The 17705-nt window shown below is 37.8% G+C and overlaps 2 protein-coding genes across 5 annotated transcripts; one reads left to right on the forward strand and one right to left on the reverse strand.

Annotated features, from left to right (window-relative positions):
* Positions 1-705: 705 nt before the first annotated feature.
* On the reverse strand, positions 706-10648 carry evi5a (ecotropic viral integration site 5a). 4 transcript variants are annotated; one of them, XR_013786343.1, is made up of 17 exons: positions 10215-10648; positions 9682-9828; positions 9349-9502; positions 9051-9275; positions 8884-8958; positions 8579-8704; positions 8208-8351; positions 7929-8018; positions 7485-7576; positions 7347-7407; positions 7159-7212; positions 6958-7077; positions 6707-6844; positions 6285-6435; positions 5982-6125; positions 3533-3622; positions 706-1480 (listed from the first exon to the last, which is right to left on the reverse strand). XR_013786343.1 is itself a non-coding variant. In XM_079451612.1 (16 exons), the coding sequence occupies exons 2-16, from the start codon at positions 9750-9752 to the stop codon at positions 1433-1435; spliced, it is 1623 nt and encodes a 540-aa protein (XP_079307738.1). In that variant the 5' UTR covers positions 9753-9828; positions 10215-10648; the 3' UTR covers positions 706-1432. The 4 variants fall into 4 exon arrangements, 3 of the variants coding, with proteins under 3 accessions (XP_079307738.1, XP_079307737.1, XP_079307739.1); XM_079451612.1 differs by lacking the exon at positions 6285-6435 and having other exon boundaries at positions 7485-7567; XM_079451611.1 differs by lacking the exon at positions 6285-6435.
* A 452-nt stretch (positions 10649-11100) lies between these two features.
* On the forward strand, positions 11101-17700 carry rpl5a (ribosomal protein L5a). Its single transcript, XM_079453193.1, has 8 exons — positions 11101-11219; positions 11671-11740; positions 11840-11955; positions 12107-12241; positions 12458-12660; positions 15001-15178; positions 16970-17058; positions 17520-17700. Exons 1-8 carry the CDS (start codon positions 11217-11219, stop codon positions 17617-17619), a joined length of 894 nt encoding a protein of 297 aa, XP_079309319.1. The 5' UTR covers positions 11101-11216; the 3' UTR covers positions 17620-17700.
* Positions 17701-17705: the final 5 nt, after the last annotated feature.

A 17705-nucleotide genomic window follows, 5' to 3' on the forward strand; every position in this document is an offset into this window, starting at 1 on the left:
CTAATGAAGTTCGTTGCATGAAACGCATTCATCCTCACTGAGCTCTGTTGATAACTTGACACTCACCTGTTGCGCTGTGCTAATGTGCTCCGCTGGAGATGACTGCGCTTTGAGCCTCAGCAGCCTAAACACTCGCCTTAAATAGTTCTTAACTTCCTGAATGCGATGTTTCATTGTGTACGACAAACTTTTCGCCCCGTTTCTAAAGGTAGCCTCGAACTACAAAACCCAGTGGATATGAACGTGGTTAAAACAGAAATGATAATTTTATAAACTGGTTTAAATGCTCACAGAGATCTAAATCAGATTAGGATTTTGCTTGTTTGTGTAGGACGATTTTATATTTGTTCTAGGAGTGGTATTTGTAATTGTTCTTCCAGGAATAACATCTCAGCCAACGCAGGGTGTTTTCTATATATATGTGTTCTTTAGATAGTTTCTGGTTTGTATAGTGACATGAAGAGTAAGTGGATGAGTTGACTTGCAACCACAGCATAAAGGGATTATGAAAATTCTGTTATCATTTATTCACTAGTAAGATTGTAAATTTCTCCGATTTGCGAAACACAAAGGAAAATATTTGAAAGAATCTCACCAAACAGATCTCATCCCCCATTGACTCCCATAGTATTTATTTTCCCTACTATGGCATTAAATGGGGGATGAAATCTGTTAAACACCTGCTTAAAAAAGGGAATAGAAGAAATCAATTAATGATTTATTATAATTACAACAAAATATAAGAAAAAAACAGAGTACATTAATATGTTTTTAAATAAATGTGCACGGCATGCCCAAATACCAGAAATGCTTCTATCTTTAAGAATAACTTGGTTCTATTCTTAATGTTTATTACATGGACATAGAGGACATACACATTTTGGCCTTGGATACCTCTTGGTTCCATTAAGAACTTTTATCATCTGAAGAAACAAAAGGTTTTCATAAAAGGTTCTTCGGGTAATAAAAATGTACGAAAGAGATGGTTCTTCAAAGAACCTTTGGAGTGTAGGACTGTAAAGAAGGGTTCTCCTGTAGTAGAGAGTAGACAGCCTTCAAGAACAGCATAACACTTCTGTGTCTCAAGTGCTGTATGAGTTTCTTCGGATCTTAGCTTGCATCCCAGTTCCTTTTTTGGCAAGAATGAGAGAAATCTCTTTGTCACTTGTAAGTGTTGATGGCAAAACTGTCACAGTGTGGCTCCTCACTCTGGCAGTGTGACATGCACAATGTTTAAACAATCATGTTTGCAGCCCTCAAAGCTGCAGTTGTAAAGACACTTGCCCAGAGAACACAGTAGCTGTAGGTAGCGCTGTTAATAGCACATCTTCAGATGGACTCATTGGACGGCATCTGGAGACAGGATGACGGGACGTCAGGGCAGCGGTCCATTTTTAGGTGCCATTGCGCAGAGAGGTGGATACGGAAGGTCTTAGCGTGGGATGGGAAATGATGTTGTCCACTTGGAGTGGTTATGAATCTGTAGAAAATGAAGAACACTCCTGTATAAGGTTATCACAACATTATCGTTGGTGTCCTTGCGAAACCTCGTATGTCCAAACAAAATGTTTACTCTTTAAATGTTTAAGCATTGTTGTCAAGGTGACAAGCATTTTTAATACTTTGGTTAGTTATTTGCAAAACCCTTCAGTAACAAACATAAAGGGTGACTTATAATGATTGATGACAAAAAAAGTAATAATGAAATATAGGTTTAGTCAATTTTTTTAAACAGAAAACTGATTTAATAACTGTGCTTTAGTGTTGATAACGAAGAATAAATGCATTCCCTTTTAACGTGAAGTAAATACACAATACAGGCCTATTTCTCATTCATAGCACAGTACGCAGTGTAAATGTGTCAAACCTCTTCTTCACAGCATGAACAGGAAACCAATGACAGACTTAAACAGACTGTATCACCATGGCAAAACATTAAGCTGTTTTCAAAACCTCTGTAACACATTTCTTTTATCACAGCCATTCTGGGTTCTCTGCATTTCTTTAAAGAGTACGAGATTGAAATAACTGTATAAAGCAGCGGATAATGGTTTGAGGTTTCTAGGTTCTTACTGCATTAACTTTCGCAATCGCGCTGAGCCCCTTATACCATTTTAAAATATCCTATGGGGCCCCTGAGCGAATTGCACATTTTTAGTTATAGCCCAAAGATCTTAGAATTTATTTCACTACACAAATCTCTCTACAAAGCAGTTTCCTATTCATGCGCAGACCCTGCAGTCCACAACCCATGCAGTGCCATCTACAGCATAGCAGATTATAAGAAACAAACACCAATCGAATTTATCAGACAGGTTCCACTTGCCACCTTAACCACAGAAAAGCAGACAGAGAACATGAGGTGTAGGGCTGATTACATATACAGGTTATCAGATAGTTTCTCACTCAACCAAACTCGACCTCAAACCACTGGCGACATATCTGTTAGCTGCAGATAAAGAAAAGGTTTTTTCATTTAAGGGCAAAATATATGCATTGGAATCAAAACTACTGAGCAGTTTCTGTACATAATGGTCAAATCAAACATCTTCAATCACAGTATATGTAAACATCACGTACATTGAAAAAGTAGATGTGACTGTATCAAATGTGATGCAATAATTTAATTGCCTTGAGTGCAACAAATGTGATATGTGAAACTGTTGTAAATTAAATTAGAAATGCAAACAGAACATTTCTGTTTCCAAACCAGATCACTCCTGCATACACATAACTGTTTGTTTGTTTGTTTGTTTGTTTGTAAATTGATTTTTGTGCAAGCCATGTGAACAGCAGTCTATCTCACTAGCACTTTTCTGACAATGCAATGTAGGCAAACAATAACGAACCAGACGGCACGGTTAACTTGTTACAATAGGAGGTGGTCTTCCGTTATCTTTGTAATCAGCTATGCTCATCGTGAACCTCCAAGCCTGGGCTTCTGGTTGTAAATCTATTAAACAGTGGAGTGCTACAAATCACATGGAGGCAGACGTGTTGAGAAGTGCTAAGAGCTTCCTGGCTATTGTGTGGCTATTTGAGAAAATGTTCTCGCAATAAGCAGAAGTTTTGGTATCAGGGGGTTCCATAGCAGGCATGTGTGACCACGCTTCAGATGACTTGCCAGTGACCAGTGAATTTATGTAAAGATGATTCATTAGATGTTTTGACAGATTATATCAATTTAATGTTTAAATAAGGTAGCTCTGTATACTATTGTTGAATCGGAAATCTGTAGTCTTATGGCAAGTTTCAGTCTCATTGGTGGACCACCTCAGCCTGACAAGGCGTGTATGTTTATATCTCCTACTACACAAGTACATAAACATTTTGAAAATCTTGATATCGTGCTTCAGCTTGTAGAATAAGTGCAGATACATACGTTGCTACATGTACTACACATTTTCCAACCACAAGTATCTGAGCAAGATATTTCTGTGACCAGTAAAGCTAAGGATAGATACAGTGCTAAACCTTCTGTAGTTCAAGAAGCAGAAATGATCTTAGATGTGCATTCATGAGTCAAACATACTTGAGTTTTTAACTTTGTGATTTGCTTTTGAAGATCTGCAATGACGGTCACGTCTTCTGCATCTTCTGTCTGCTTCTCTTCAGGGGTTGGCTGGAGAAAACATAATGTCTCATATAATCAATGGCGTATAAAAAGTTGGAAAGAGTATTACTTTACCTGCTAACCAAGTTCACATATTAAGATAAAATTTAAATATGGCTGCAAGCAGCAATTACGGGGTCAAGTCCAGTTATGGCCCAAAGAGAAATATTTTGGACAGGAAAACCGGGTTTAAAAACACAGGAAAAAGAAAATCACTATGTGATGCTGTCACCGAGTGACAGAGGAAGACTAGATGTGCCAGTCAAGATACTGAGCAAGTTTCGTGTTGCGAAGATACAGCCACATGACCCTTTGGCGAGCTCGCCTCAGAATTAGTTGACGGCTTGACGCTGTATATGATCAATCAATTTGATCAATCAATCTTTTAATAACTTTTTGACAGTACTGTCTCCAGATGCTACATAGCAGATTTTGTGCAAAACAAGTTTCGTAGCGATAGATTATTGTGTTCTTAAAAAACAGGGGAAGAACATAGGGTATGGTTCAACTCGCCATGCGTCAAGGAATCAAACACTCTTATGATTTTAGACCAAATTCAAACGTTATAAGCAAAAATAGCAATTTTTTATATCTCTGTACCAATAGGTGTCGCTGTGCCGAAACTGTTTATGTTACCTCAGGCCATGACTAAGATGACATTTGTCAATATACACAAATGTTCTCGTCGTCACATTCGTAGAGGCGCTATGTGAGAACAGAACGAAAATATAAAAAATAAATTGTCTGCAGTGACAGTAGTTGCTTTACCAAATTGCGTGCAAATCTCGCAAACCGTTTAGGAGTTCGAAAAAGTAGGCTTTTCTAAAAAAATTCAAAATGGCTGCAACATTTTCATGACGGAAAATTACGTTTAGTAGGCTTCAAATCAAGGGTTAAGAGGAAAAGAGAATTTTGTTTCTATACGTTTCAAAAGTTATACTCAACAAACATGTATGTGGGAGTCCTGTACCGGTCGGGTTAAACGCTAATATTTGATGTAACTGCTGGAATAATTATTCATGTGTCGGGAAATAATACGCGCGGGAAGAACGCGGATACGGTCACTTTAGCCAAGACTATTTCGACTCGCCTCTGATAGCTGATATAGGTATCTGCTTTTACGCGTAAGCCTACTGTGCTTATTTGTGTTCAAAGCTGTCTGAAGAGCTGGTTTCTAATGCAGAGTGCACGCTTTGCAGCGTTGAGCATTGTGGCCAATCGCGTGCAACTGATGGACAGCTAGTGATGACTCGATACTCTTATCACAATTTAAATAAACGTTTTAGCTCATCATGATGGTCCCTTTTCTGCATTAAGCTTTATTTAGCCTTGATGGCAGCTTAGCCTTTGGTATAATTTTACAGAAAAAAGCTAAGAGAAACTTATTATCAGGCAGTAAATAAAAACACATTTCATAAATCACTAACCAAATATAGAATAGCTTCTCTGCCATATTGAGTTACTACATATGTTTAAAAATGCATTAAGGAATTCCTTATATTTTGTATTCATTGTAAACATTCATTGATTTAAAATCAGGTCTTAAGTCATTTGCTTGCTCGCTTCAACCACTATCATGCCAGACTAGCTCATCCGGCGGGGAAGCCTTGCACAGCGTCATGAATACAAGCAAACGTTTGTTTCTCATAACTGCAAAGTGAGATACAGTTTTGTTGGTTTTTTGCAAAATCACTTCTGCATTAATAGGCTGAGAGTCAAGTGTGAAGCATCAAGCATTTCTCAGTGTGAACTACGCTGGCATATGAAGGACAGGTCAGCAAAGTGAGAAAGATGTTATCATTCGTTAGCTTCTACAATAAAGCGGAAGATACCGGTTCCTTTAAGCGTGTCTGGCGATAAACAGATCTCAATAGAATTCTTGAAGTCATCGTGTAATGATGAAATGAGTTAGCAACTCTCTGATCAGAGTTTTGGAAGTGTGATTGCACAAGCTTTGTATTTCAAAGATTTTTTTTTCTTAAAAAGGGCCTGATTCTTTCTACTTCTTCATTGTCAAATGCCATTTTATACCGAATATTTAAAAAATAATTGATGTATAATTTGATGTGTAAAGCGACCACGGAATGCCCTTAAAACTGCTTCTCCTTTGATAACACTTTCTTAAGTGTCACTTTTGCTGTGAGTTGTGCTGGTACACATACTGTGGTACTACTTTTATTTGCTACACTATTTAGTCAGTGACTTTATACTGGAAACTAAAGAGCTGGGCTAAGTAAGAAAAGTGCCATTAAATGATGGTTGCGCTTCAAGATTGATTTAGCCATAGGGATGTCTGAGAGGGTTAATGACAGGGTCATTAGCCACCTTCAGACTGCCAAATAGTGGATGATGTCAGGTGAGGTGTTACCTTGTATTCAGCAGCTGAAAACTGTCTGCTCCGTTGTAATTGGTTGTGTAGATGTTGGTTTTGTGATGTCAGCTCCTGCAGATGCTCTCGTTGGCTGTTAACATGTGCCCCAATACGCTTCAGCTGGTTACTGTGAATTTCATTCTGAATTGTAAAGACCAGAAATTAGCCACAAACTTATGTGTTGCTTGTGCAATGCCCTACCAGGGGAGTAACCGAAACACCTGTAGCATTTCATATTCATTTAAATGTATTGAAAATGTTGAAGTTATTATTTTTAAATGCAATGATGGTAGGTACAACTTCAAATGTATGAACATCGTCACATTTGTCTGTGACGACTCTCTTTGAGTGCGGCTTTACTGAGACTTTCCTTCAGTTGAGCGCTCAACAGCTCCACCTGCAGTATATTCTGCACACTGCCAACTTTTTGCTGACCCCCACAATGCACCTGCTGATTTTGAAGGAGTTTCGATTTGACCACACATTTTACTACATAACAATACCCAGTGAGACAGTATATAGTTACAGGATATTGACATTATATTTTTTATTATAATTCACCTAAATATTGTTATGTTATATAATTATAAAATATACTATACTATTTTACTAAGAATATTAAAATACATCACAACTTGTACTCATCCACTCCACATAGGAGCTTAATGGGCCTAGTGTTGCCTTGGATGCCATCTCTTACTATTTTTATTAAGGTCACTTACCTGCCATTTCTCATCCATGTGTTTAACTTGCAGTTTGAGCTCTTTTAGTCCTGTCAGAGCTTCTGCTTCCCGCAGTCTACAGCTGATCAGCTCTGTCTGCAGATATTCCACACTGTCCTCGTTCGGCCCTGTGCTGTTCTACAAAACAGCAGAGAAAGAGATAAAGGCCAGAAAGGCTGGGCATAATGCTCGACTGTCACTAACAAGGGAGAACAAGGAACTGTGCTAAATTTCTTCTGGAAAGTCTTCACCACTTCAATCTGGAAGATCTTAGCCTGCATCTCTTTTAAAGTGTTGTATGACTTGGTAGCATTGAGCCGAGTGGTCTCCAGTTCTCTCTTTAGCTGTGACACCAGTTTTTCAGAACATCTCTAGGAGGACATGCATGGACAAACATTTAGATAACAGTTCTCTTTTTTATTTCTCATTGGTCGCAACATTTACTCACTCACTTTTTCCAGCATGGCAAGTCTTTGCTTTAAGAGCTTGTTTTCTGAGTATAGCCCCTGTGAGAACAAACTAAATGTGAAAAAAAGAATAAACTAAGCAGTTGCAAACGGACTACACAATGGCTCGAACTAGCTATTGATTTATAATCGCTCACAGACAGATTTTAAGTGAGGGAAAAGCAAACACTAACATTTAGTTCCTCTTGTTCCTCCAGCTCTTTTGCCTTATTAGATGCATAATATTTTCTCAACCTGAAAAATATTGAACAAACAAGATAACTTAATGTGCAAAACAAATAAGGAAGATACTGTTGTACTGATAAACTTACTCTTTCATTCTTCTGGGGTTGTATTTTATTTGATAGGCTTCTTTAATCAAACTGTCAGGATCTGAATCTTGTTTTACTGAATTCTGCAAGCACTGAGAACATTAGAACAGTAGATCTCAACCTTTTTGACTCCACAAAACACAACAACACAACAATATTTGAAGGCCCAAATATCACAATTCATACCCAGTTAGATATTATGGAGTTTGGCAGAACCAATGTTTTTTGTCTTACAAATAACCAAAATACAAATAAATGTCCAGATTTTGAGTAGATTGTGATTATTTGCATTCATTTATTAAATTATTGACTAACAAGTAAGCCATTTCAAGGCCCACTTGCAAGTTTGTTGAGGCCCTGTCCCCCTGGTTGAAGCATTTAAGTCAACCATTTAACATAAAAACAACTGACAAACAAAACATGTTTGTTTGAGCAAATTATCACCTGCATCATGCCTTCTTCATCAAACTTGATAAGTTCTGCTTGCTTTAGGTAAAGCATGGCCAGACCAACCCGAAAAACAATCTCCAGGCCCTTGAACATTTTCACAATAACACATTATGTAAAGTTTTCTACTTGATTTTGATATGTTTTGCCCTCACACATCATTGTTTTTACGTTATACAACCATTACACACCGGTCATAATAACCTATTGAGAAATGGGATTGATAAATAATGTGATATAGAATGTTATGGACTGTGATGATGTGGTTTAAAGTACCTCACAAATGAATATGTCGAAAATCCTCAGGGCAGTTGTGAAAGACAGGGAAGACAGGAAAATATGGAGAAACCATGTTGAGGAGAACATAGAGGTGTGGAAACCCTGAGTCTGAAAGTGTGAGTGAAGCTCTGGAAGCTGTTCCTATCGGAGAGAGAGAAAGGTCTTCAGACAGCACTCAGCAGTCTGTTGTACAAAACACCAAATGGAGTTTTCAGCAAATGCAATTCTTTGAAATCAGTGTCAAATTTATTTTAGGAAAGGGTTGTGACAGAGTTGATTTGGCGTATATCACTCAGCTCTAAGGATTGGGAAGCGCCGAAACAAATAGTTAATGTTCCTTTAAATAGAGCAGGATTATAGTGGTGCACCTGAATCATAGAGTCTAACTGATAAATGCAGCAACCAAGTTCAGCCATAGTGGATCTATAGAGCTCCCTCATCTGAAAGTCCTTCATAAGCCTCACAAACACACAGAAGGCCTCTTCTTCAGACATCTGAGAAAGATGACAATCATACAAGGGCACCAAAACCAAAGCGTTAAAGTTAGATATTCACATTTTAAGTGACATTTCAATATTTTTAAAAGATATCTGTTAAAATATACCAGCACTGTTGGTCACCATCTGTGTATAATGTGTTTCTAACTATAATTTCTTAAAAATAAATGAATTACCTGTGTGATCAACACCCCCACAATAAACACACTTCCCTGACAATAGCCAATTTCTCGGTCCAAGGCTGAGTATGCCTGTAATAAAAATGACATGATGTTAATCAATACCCTTAAAATGTTAATCTTTTACTGTAATTGGGCGAACTGGATTCTAAAATCTGTTTGACCTTCAGAACATTAAAGAGAGCCTCCTGGCTGGTGCTGTCCAGACTCTGAAACAGCTGGTGTTGTGGAAGGATGCGCGTCATGTCTCTGCGTATCAGTGTCTCAGAGGGAGTGGAGGTCTTTAGCAGTTGTGAATACCGCTGCCGATCGGCCACATTCTGAGCATCACACAGCAGCTGCCACAGGTGACCCCTCAGGTGAGCCGGGATCCCTCTCCTGATCAGCTCCTAAAGGAGGTTGATTTGATCCGTTCCAATAAATGACTGATCTATTATTTTAGTGAGCGACCTCTTTAGTTACCTTGAGCTGTCTGACTTTATTTTTGCTCCAGTCCTCCCATTCTTTTACCACCTGATCCCATGTGTCCTCCTCAAAAGAGAGGTTCTTGGGTGAAGAAGGACTTTGCAGGACTTCTTTTACAGAGTAAAGCGACTTGCTGTCTTTCTCTAGCAGCCTGTTGAAAAAAAACAGTCCATTTGGAAGTGCAGAAAAAGTGATCTTGCATGAGCGGTGGTAACTTTAAGTGTACAGAAGAAAATACAAGTTGACCACACAGTGTACAAACAGAATACAGTCACTAATGTAAATGTGTAACATTAGTTTATGTTCAATTGTCAGTTCTGGGAAAGTGACCTGTTCTGTTCTTCTAGTTTAGCAAGTAACTTCATCTCGTCTGGACAGAGCTGTGATGCTTGAGAGTTCATTTGTTTAACTCAATAGCGAAGCAGTGAACTTCTTCTGATCCGAGTCTTCTTCAATGAGCCCCACAGCTTAAAAAAACTAACAAGAACGTATGGATACAAGAATGAAAGTTAGACCTCACAATGTGAATGCTATTGCATTCAAAATATCAAACATCGAACAAATGGCATTTCCACCAAGCTGATTTACTGTAATATGGCAACAGGACAGGTCCACCTAAAATGCTCTGCTTAGTTGGACAAACAGAAAACATCCAAATGCATTTTGTCTTCATTTTAAACATCTTATTTAAAACGAAACCAACCCCAATTTGTATTTTTCTGATAAAAGTTTTGCTTAAATTTAAATGTGTTAGATTGGTTTTATTTAACATAATTGCATTATTTCTATGTGCATTTTGGAGTGTGTGCTTCCTATCATTTTGTCATACCGATTACAGCATGAAGAGAACTGTCATCTCTTACCAGCATGCAAGAGTCCTTTCATTCCTTTCCTTCAGGGTGCACTGATCTTTAAAATCTGTCCAGTTAGTTGAATCAAGCTTGTTCCAGTGACACCGGCTGTCACACCAGGTTCTTCCATACCGCAGAATGAAAAAAATACAACGAATCACATGCTGCTTTACAGCAGAGTCTCACAAGCTGGTCAAAGTTCCTCAAAAACAACAGCTCAGACCTGACTGAGCAGCTTCCTCATCTCACAAACTTTACTTTGACTTTCACCCGAGTAACAAAACATGTTTGACAGCAGAAAGAGGTTAATCTTTCTCAGTGTGGAGCAAATTAGACAAAGTTTGATAGAAAAGCAACTCTTTAATTTGAAGGTATAAAACAGTTATTTAAATGCTAATGAAGGTGCCCATAGGCTGTATATAGATGAGGGACAGATACATTGTCTTATGCCCCACCCAGTATTTAGAGAGATATTAAGGAAGTTGACGGTTGAATGAAGTTGCATGTTTGACGGGTGTGTACATCCGATCATTTATGAAGTTTCTTTTTACATTATATCCACATCTCTAGAAAATGTTGTTCTAATGTAACTTTGCAAGCACAGATGTTTTATTACAGAGCAACTTTAAGCTTTACTTATAAAATGATCATCAATACTCTCTGTGATACTTTATTCAAATGGGAGATATTTGTATTGTATTTTCTATAAGACTGTGCAGAATTGTGGTGTGTAAAATGAGATGAAATGAAACGAAAGAAAACAGCGACTCGTGTCAAGATTTTGAGTGTGTCTTTAAAATAAAATGTAAGCCAACTAAATAAAAAAATGAAATCGTGTTCCGGGTCCTGCAATGACGCTTCCAGGACACTGGAGGCGAACACGCATTTGTGTTCGAGCGCGTTGACTTTCCGCTCGCAGCGCAGCATGAACTTCCTTTTCTCAGTGCAGCGGGAGCAGTATCGGAGTCTGAAGACTTCAGTCTCCCTACCTAAAGGGGATAAAACGATTACAAAATGGTCAGTAAATCCCCAAAATACATTGTTCTACTCATTACGTGTCATCTCCCGCTATTTCACTGCAAAAGCCATAAAGGATGAGCGATTTGAGCCGCAGGATTGTGCTAGATTGAAGCGATCAGGTCCCTTCGCTGTGGCAGAACGTGACCAAAAACGGCATGTTTACTTCCCTCGGTGGTCCAACAATACGTTTATTGACGCAGACAGAGCAACAATACAATCATGTCATTTAAGTGCAATTTAAATACTTTTAATTATGGCTGATTAGATTTCATAAAAAGTTGTGTCTCATATACTGTCACTTTATACGTGGCTGTCATTTATCAATACGCAGACACGGTTTTATTGTGGGACGTTTGAAATGTGTTTTTCATTATTTATAAACATTTTGTCTGTTTACTGGTCCCCTGGTTGGTTTACTTAACTTAATATCAACATCATTTTTTTGCAGGGTTTCGTAAAGGTGGTCAAGAACAAGGCGTATTTCAAGAGATACCAGGTCAAGTTCAGGAGGAGACGAGGTATTTTAAATGTTGTATTGCTTTGTTGTAACAATAAGTTAAAGCGTCGCTTATTTTATGTGAGTTCATTGACCTGAACATGACTGACATTTTTTCCAGAGGGAAAAACTGATTATTTTGCCCGCAAACGCCTTGTCATCCAAGATAAGAACAAGTACAACACACCTAAGTACCGGATGATCGTTCGATTCTCCAACAGGGATATTGTTTGCCAGGTATAAATATACTATTTCATAATTTGTGTTATTGGATGTATAAGCATAGCTTTAATAACTTTCATTACTTAGCCACCTTTTCTTGGTTTTGTTTGTTTTGCATTGTTCACGGTATCAACGATTTTTCTGTTTTATCTTTTGTCTCTGACAGATCGCATATGCCAAAATTGAAGGCGATGCGATCGTCTGCGCTTCTTACTCTCACGAGTTACCAAAGTATGGAATTACTGTTGGACTTACAAACTATGCCGCTGCCTACTGCACCGGTTTGCTGTGTGCACGCAGGGTAAATATTCATATTCCGTCAAGTGTTGTAGTTTTTATGTGATGATAAATTTGCCTCAAAGTCAGATTTGGTTTACATTTTAACGTCTGAAGAGCGAAAATGTCGATTGTTTCCAACCACATTCATACATGATTTGAAGTAAGCACATTTTCATTTGTGCACATGTAAACATCCATTGTTGGTGCTAAATACAAGGTTTTTTAATTTCGCATTTAGCTCCTGAACAAGTTTGGTCTGGATAAGGTGTATGAAGGCCTACTTGAAGTGACTGGAGAGGAGTTTAATGTGGAAAGCATTGATGGCCAGCCAGGGGCTTTTACCTGCTATCTGGACGCTGGCCTCGCTAGGACCACCACAGGGAATAAGGTGTTCGGCGCTCTTAAAGGAGCAGTCGATGGAGGACTGTCCATCCCTCACAGGTCAGTTCATACAACAGCTTGCTTAATGCTGAGCGATATACTGGTTTATATCGAATACCGATGTGTATTTTTGTTATGATATTAATTTTTAATATACCGCATTACCGGTGTATGTCGCTTAAACAATGCGCGGATGGCGGCACGACACTGTTTCAGTAGGGTCTTGGTATTCATTTTTGGGTGGGTGCTACTAACTCAAGTTGGGAGATGAAGTGCTACCAAGGAAAACAGTTCATTTCAAACCCTGCTCTCTATTTATTAGCTTAAATATTATGTATGCAAGTTACCTCTGCATGCTATTAATTTGTTAAAGAAGTATAAACTAAGCAGTTATTATAGGGGAAGGGGATTGTTTACATTGTGTCGTTACAAAATGTTTGTGAAAATTTGCACAATTAAAAGGTTCTGTATTTTGACTGCAACTGTCATGCATCCTCATTCCTTCACTTTATCATGTATACCACCTCACAGGATACTAACATTTTGTATACGCAAGCTCAAATTCAAAGTCTACCAATTTGACTTATTTTATGTTATTATTTCTCGAATAGGCTATATATCACATTGATAAATCCATTATAGTTTCGTAAACAAAAACAGCAAGGGAAACAGAAAGCATGTGGTCTGTGCATAATAACACCAGCATATTAAACAGTTTTAATGCTCATCAAACAACATAAAATGAAGACAAAACACACTCACTGCTCCTGACTGATCAACTTTAATAACTTGAATATGGTTTGATCCATATTTCATTACTGTGAAGACTATGAAGTGTTATTTTGACTCCTATATGCATTTTCTGTACCTAATAACCACAGTTGTACCAACCTGAGACACCTAAAATGCACTGTTAATTTTATTTCTGCGTTTGCTTTATTACATTTATATTGCATTTATTTGTGCTATTGCTCATAATTTAATAATTTGTTCAAATTTTATTACTAACTGATTGACTATTATTATTAGAGGCTAATAGTTTTATGGTTTTATGAGCTTATTTATTAAGATTGTATAGGTGAAAAAACTAACTAACTAACTAATTAGGCATTATAAATTTTTTTGTGGCGGGCAAGTACAATTTTTGTCAGGGCCAGTAAAAATGTAGAAATGAATTTATGCGAATAATCTTGCAATCGTGATTATTCCTCAGACTATATTCGTACCAACAAAATCTTATTGTTACATCCCTAGAACTGGAAACGGGTATTAATCTTGAAAATTTCTTTATATTAATTTATGGTCATACCGCCCAGCACTTAAAATAAAACAAGTACTGGAATGAGTCGAACAAGCTGTGCTGGGAAATGTTTTTGTCAGAGACAGCTTTGCTAGCTTAAGATCTTTGAATGAAGTCCATGTCACAACACTCAATCATGTTTCAGTAGGATGGCTAAATGCATGATCTGAGACCTGGGGCCTGTTGCATAAACTGCTTAGACTAGTCTTATCTTCGAGACTGGTATAACGTATTTAAATAACTTAAATAAAAAGGTAGATTGGGCTTATTATAATATGAAAAGTTAGACTGATTAGTCCTACATAGGGATGCACCGAAATGAAAATTCTTGGCCGAGACACCGAAAGAAATGATGCCAATTATTAGTACCATTGCATGTATGGCTATGACCTTGTACTAACTTTACTAAAATCAAGGCATTGCAATTGCATAAATTAATATTAAAATTTCAAAGAATAAATCAATTACAAATTATGCAAATATTTATTTAGAACATTGCAACAATGCACAGTATAAAATAAAATTCAAACTAAAATGTTTAACTTGACTCTACTCATTAAATAATAATGTACAGCACTTCTGGGGATGGGGACTTCAGACAGATAACCGTTGAGCGGTTGAGCTTGTCATCTGCCTGATATTTGAGAAAGATTTGAGAGAGTGTATTTAAATAGGGCCAGTGCATAAATAAAATTTTTATCAAATAAAACAAATATCTAGCAGAAATATGGCTACAATCTTCACATATCACATGCATATAGTCACATATATAGTACCCTAAGAACAGTATAGACTACCCATTATTTCAGGCACTTTCTTGCAGGATTTCACTGAACATATCAGACAACGAGGGTGCATGTCCCTCATCTGGTGCAGAGAGACAAGTCTTTTTCCCCCCCCCGCTTTGATCTCTTGCACTTTGCGCTTCTCTGTCTGCACGCGGGTTCTCTGTATAAAATTTTCGGTGGCCGAATATTCGGTGCATCACTAGTCTTAACAAATTGCTAGTCAGTGAGATGAGTTGCAACAAGCCTTCATAAATCATCTTTGGCCTTATCACATATTTGATGGAAGTATTGAACCTGTAACTTCTTTTCTAGCACTAAACGGTTCCCAGGCTTTGATTCTGAAAGCAAGGAGTTCAATGCGGAGGTGCACAGGAAGCACATCATGGGCCAGAATGTGTCTGAGTATATGAGCTATCTGATGGAGGAGGACGAGGAAATGTACAAGAAGCAGTTCTCTCGTTTTATCAAGAACGGCGTGACAGCAGACTCTGTAAGTGAACATGCTACTATATTATTGCTAATTCAACTGCAGCCCTTATTTTGTTTAAATAAGAGGACCGTTCACATTATAACGATAACTACAAAAACTAAAATGCGGGTTTCACACCATAACTAACGACACAGAGAACGATATCATTGGGATCATTTCAGAATTTTTGTTCCAGCAGATGAATGATAAAACTTACTGTCAGACAGTTTCTGGCATATAACGTTTGACTATTGGTGATCGCAACGTGGGTTTTATGTCAGAATTAAAGACTGTAGTGGTCGGAAAGCGTTGCGTTTACAGGAGGATATTATATATAGAAAGCTGGCAAAATATATGCTTTACATCCCGGACACGAGCGCACCTTCAGGCTTCAGAGAGAGAATCCGACCTTTGCCGTTATGTTTTGGAGAAAAAACGATCCAGAATGAAAACTAAAGCATCAGCAGGAGGTCATCTACATTCATTTTAGGTGCTGATGAACTGAATATTTTTACCAGATGTCGGTAACAATCCAAATAATCAGTACATTCAAAGAAAACACAACAAATTAGTTCACAAATTAAGTTATGTATAATAAAATGGAATGAGACGGAAAAAGTATTTGAACACACAAAGAACCGGAGGTGGAAAAGCCAAGACACCAGCTGAAATCGATCAGTAATTAGAAAGCAATCCTGCCCCTTGTTAATGGAAATGAACATCAGCTAGTTCAGTTCCAACTGATGGCATATTAAAGGGTGTCTCATTACCAAGGTGTCATGTCATAATGGGTAAAAGCAAAGAGCTCTCTCAAGACCTTCGCAACCTTATTGTTGCGAATAAACTGATGCCATTGGTTATAGAAGGATTTCTAAACTTCTGAATGTTCCAGTGAGCACTATTAGGTCCATAATCCGGACGTGGAAAGAACATAATGTTACCATAAACCAACCACGCCCAGGTGCTCCTGACAATATTTCTGACAGAGAAGTAAAAAGAACAATCAGAAGAGGGGTCCGATAGCCAAGTATCACTTGTGGAGAACTTAAGAAAGACTTGCAATTAACAGGTACAATTGTTTCAAAGAAAACAATAAGTAACACACTCAACAGCAGTAGCCTGTATGCACGCTCACCACGCAAGACTCCATTGCTGAAGAAAAAACATGTTTCTATACACACAGCCAAGCAAACTCTCAATTGGTTTCAGAGAGAGAGATTAAAGCTGCTAGAACGGCCCAGCCAATCACTTGAATCCAATCGAAAATCTATGAAAAGAGCTAAAGATCAGAGTTCATAGAAGAGGCCCACGGAACCTTCAAGATTTGAAGACTGTTTGTGTGGAAGAATGGCCCAACATCACACCTGAGCAATGCATGCGACTAATTTCTCCATACAGGAGGTGTCTTGAAGCTGTCATTACCAACAAAGGCTTTTCTACAAATTTTTTAATTTCAGTAACTGTGTTTAATACTTTTCCGCTGTGTCATTCTATTATTACATAAAATTTGTGAACTTATTTGTTTTGATTTCTTTGTATGTATGGATTATTTGGGATGTTAACCACATCTGGTGACAATTTCATGTCAATAGCACCTAATTGTATAGTTACAGTTATAATAATAATGTGAACGGCCATTTACACCGGCACTATTTAGTCAATAACACGGTTTTACTTTTCACTTTTTGATAAACCTCTTGAACTCAAGTGATGTCAGATGATGACTCGCATGAACAGATTGTTTAATATATAGGATTATAATATAACATCATCTCTCTATCTGTTGTAATGCAACCGTCTGTCATCCTGCAGATCGAGGAGATGTACAAAAAGGCTCATTCTGCCATCCGTGAGAAGCCGGTTCATGAGAAGAAGCCCAAGAAGGAGGTTAAGAAGAAGAGGTGGGTTCTCTTCTTTGACTGGAAATAAAATCGTTGTAGCCATGTTAATAATAATATGCTAATCTTAAAGTTTTAATAGAAATGTATGGTAAGGTTTGTCATGTTGCTCTTAACATGCAAGTTGTGTTATAGAATAGATTTAATTAAAGGAGCCTATCAAACCGTCCATTAAATTTGAATGCAGAGATGATGCACTAAATACTATATTTACATTTTAAATATTACATTTTGTGCTTACACTGTCAGAAAAAAGGTGAAGGTACAGTTTTCTTCTAATTAAATTTAATACAAAAGGAACGCTTCAAAGTAGTTTTGTACTATTTCACCAATAGGGTATTGCTTTAATGAAGAACAGTTATTTACATGCCTGCAGTTTTTGCTGTCTACACTATTCCGAACAGATCTGAGGATCAAGAGAGATATTATTCCTCTTCTCATCACTAATGAATATTGTGTTGTAGGTGGAACCGTGCCAAGCTCACTTTGGCTCAGAGGAAGGACCGTGTGGCCCAGAAAAAGGCCAGCTTCCTCCGGGCCCTGGAGGCTGAGGCTGACGATTGAAGAGATAACTGATAACTGTCAACTCCTCCAAAGAAAGCGTGCACCTTTTCCAAATAAATCATTTGGAAAGAACGCAGTGTTTGTGG

This window comes from Barbatula barbatula (genome assembly GCF_947034865.1).
Source record: "Barbatula barbatula genome assembly, chromosome: 3".
Lineage (NCBI taxonomy): Eukaryota > Metazoa > Chordata > Actinopteri > Cypriniformes > Nemacheilidae > Barbatula > Barbatula barbatula.

What these genes read in the sequence shown, in the direction of transcription:
- evi5a (XM_079451611.1), bottom strand. Translation starts at nt 9,752, where the DNA reads ATGAACTCTCAAGCATCACAGCTCTGTCCAGACGAGATGAAGTTACTT. An exon ending in ATAAAGTCAGACAGCTCAAG is followed by an intron (nt 9,276 to 9,348) that starts GTAACTAAAGAG and finishes AACCTCCTTTAG; the next exon opens with GAGCTGATCAGGAGAGGGAT. An exon ending in TGGGGGTGTTGATCACACAG is followed by an intron (nt 8,705 to 8,883) that starts GTAATTCATTTA and finishes CATCTTTCTCAG; the next exon opens with ATGTCTGAAGAAGAGGCCTT.
- rpl5a (XM_079453193.1), top strand. An exon ending in GTTTGCTGTGTGCACGCAGG is followed by an intron (nt 12,242 to 12,457) that starts GTAAATATTCAT and finishes TTTCGCATTTAG; the next exon opens with CTCCTGAACAAGTTTGGTCT. An exon ending in ACGGCGTGACAGCAGACTCT is followed by an intron (nt 15,179 to 16,969) that starts GTAAGTGAACAT and finishes GTCATCCTGCAG; the next exon opens with ATCGAGGAGATGTACAAAAA.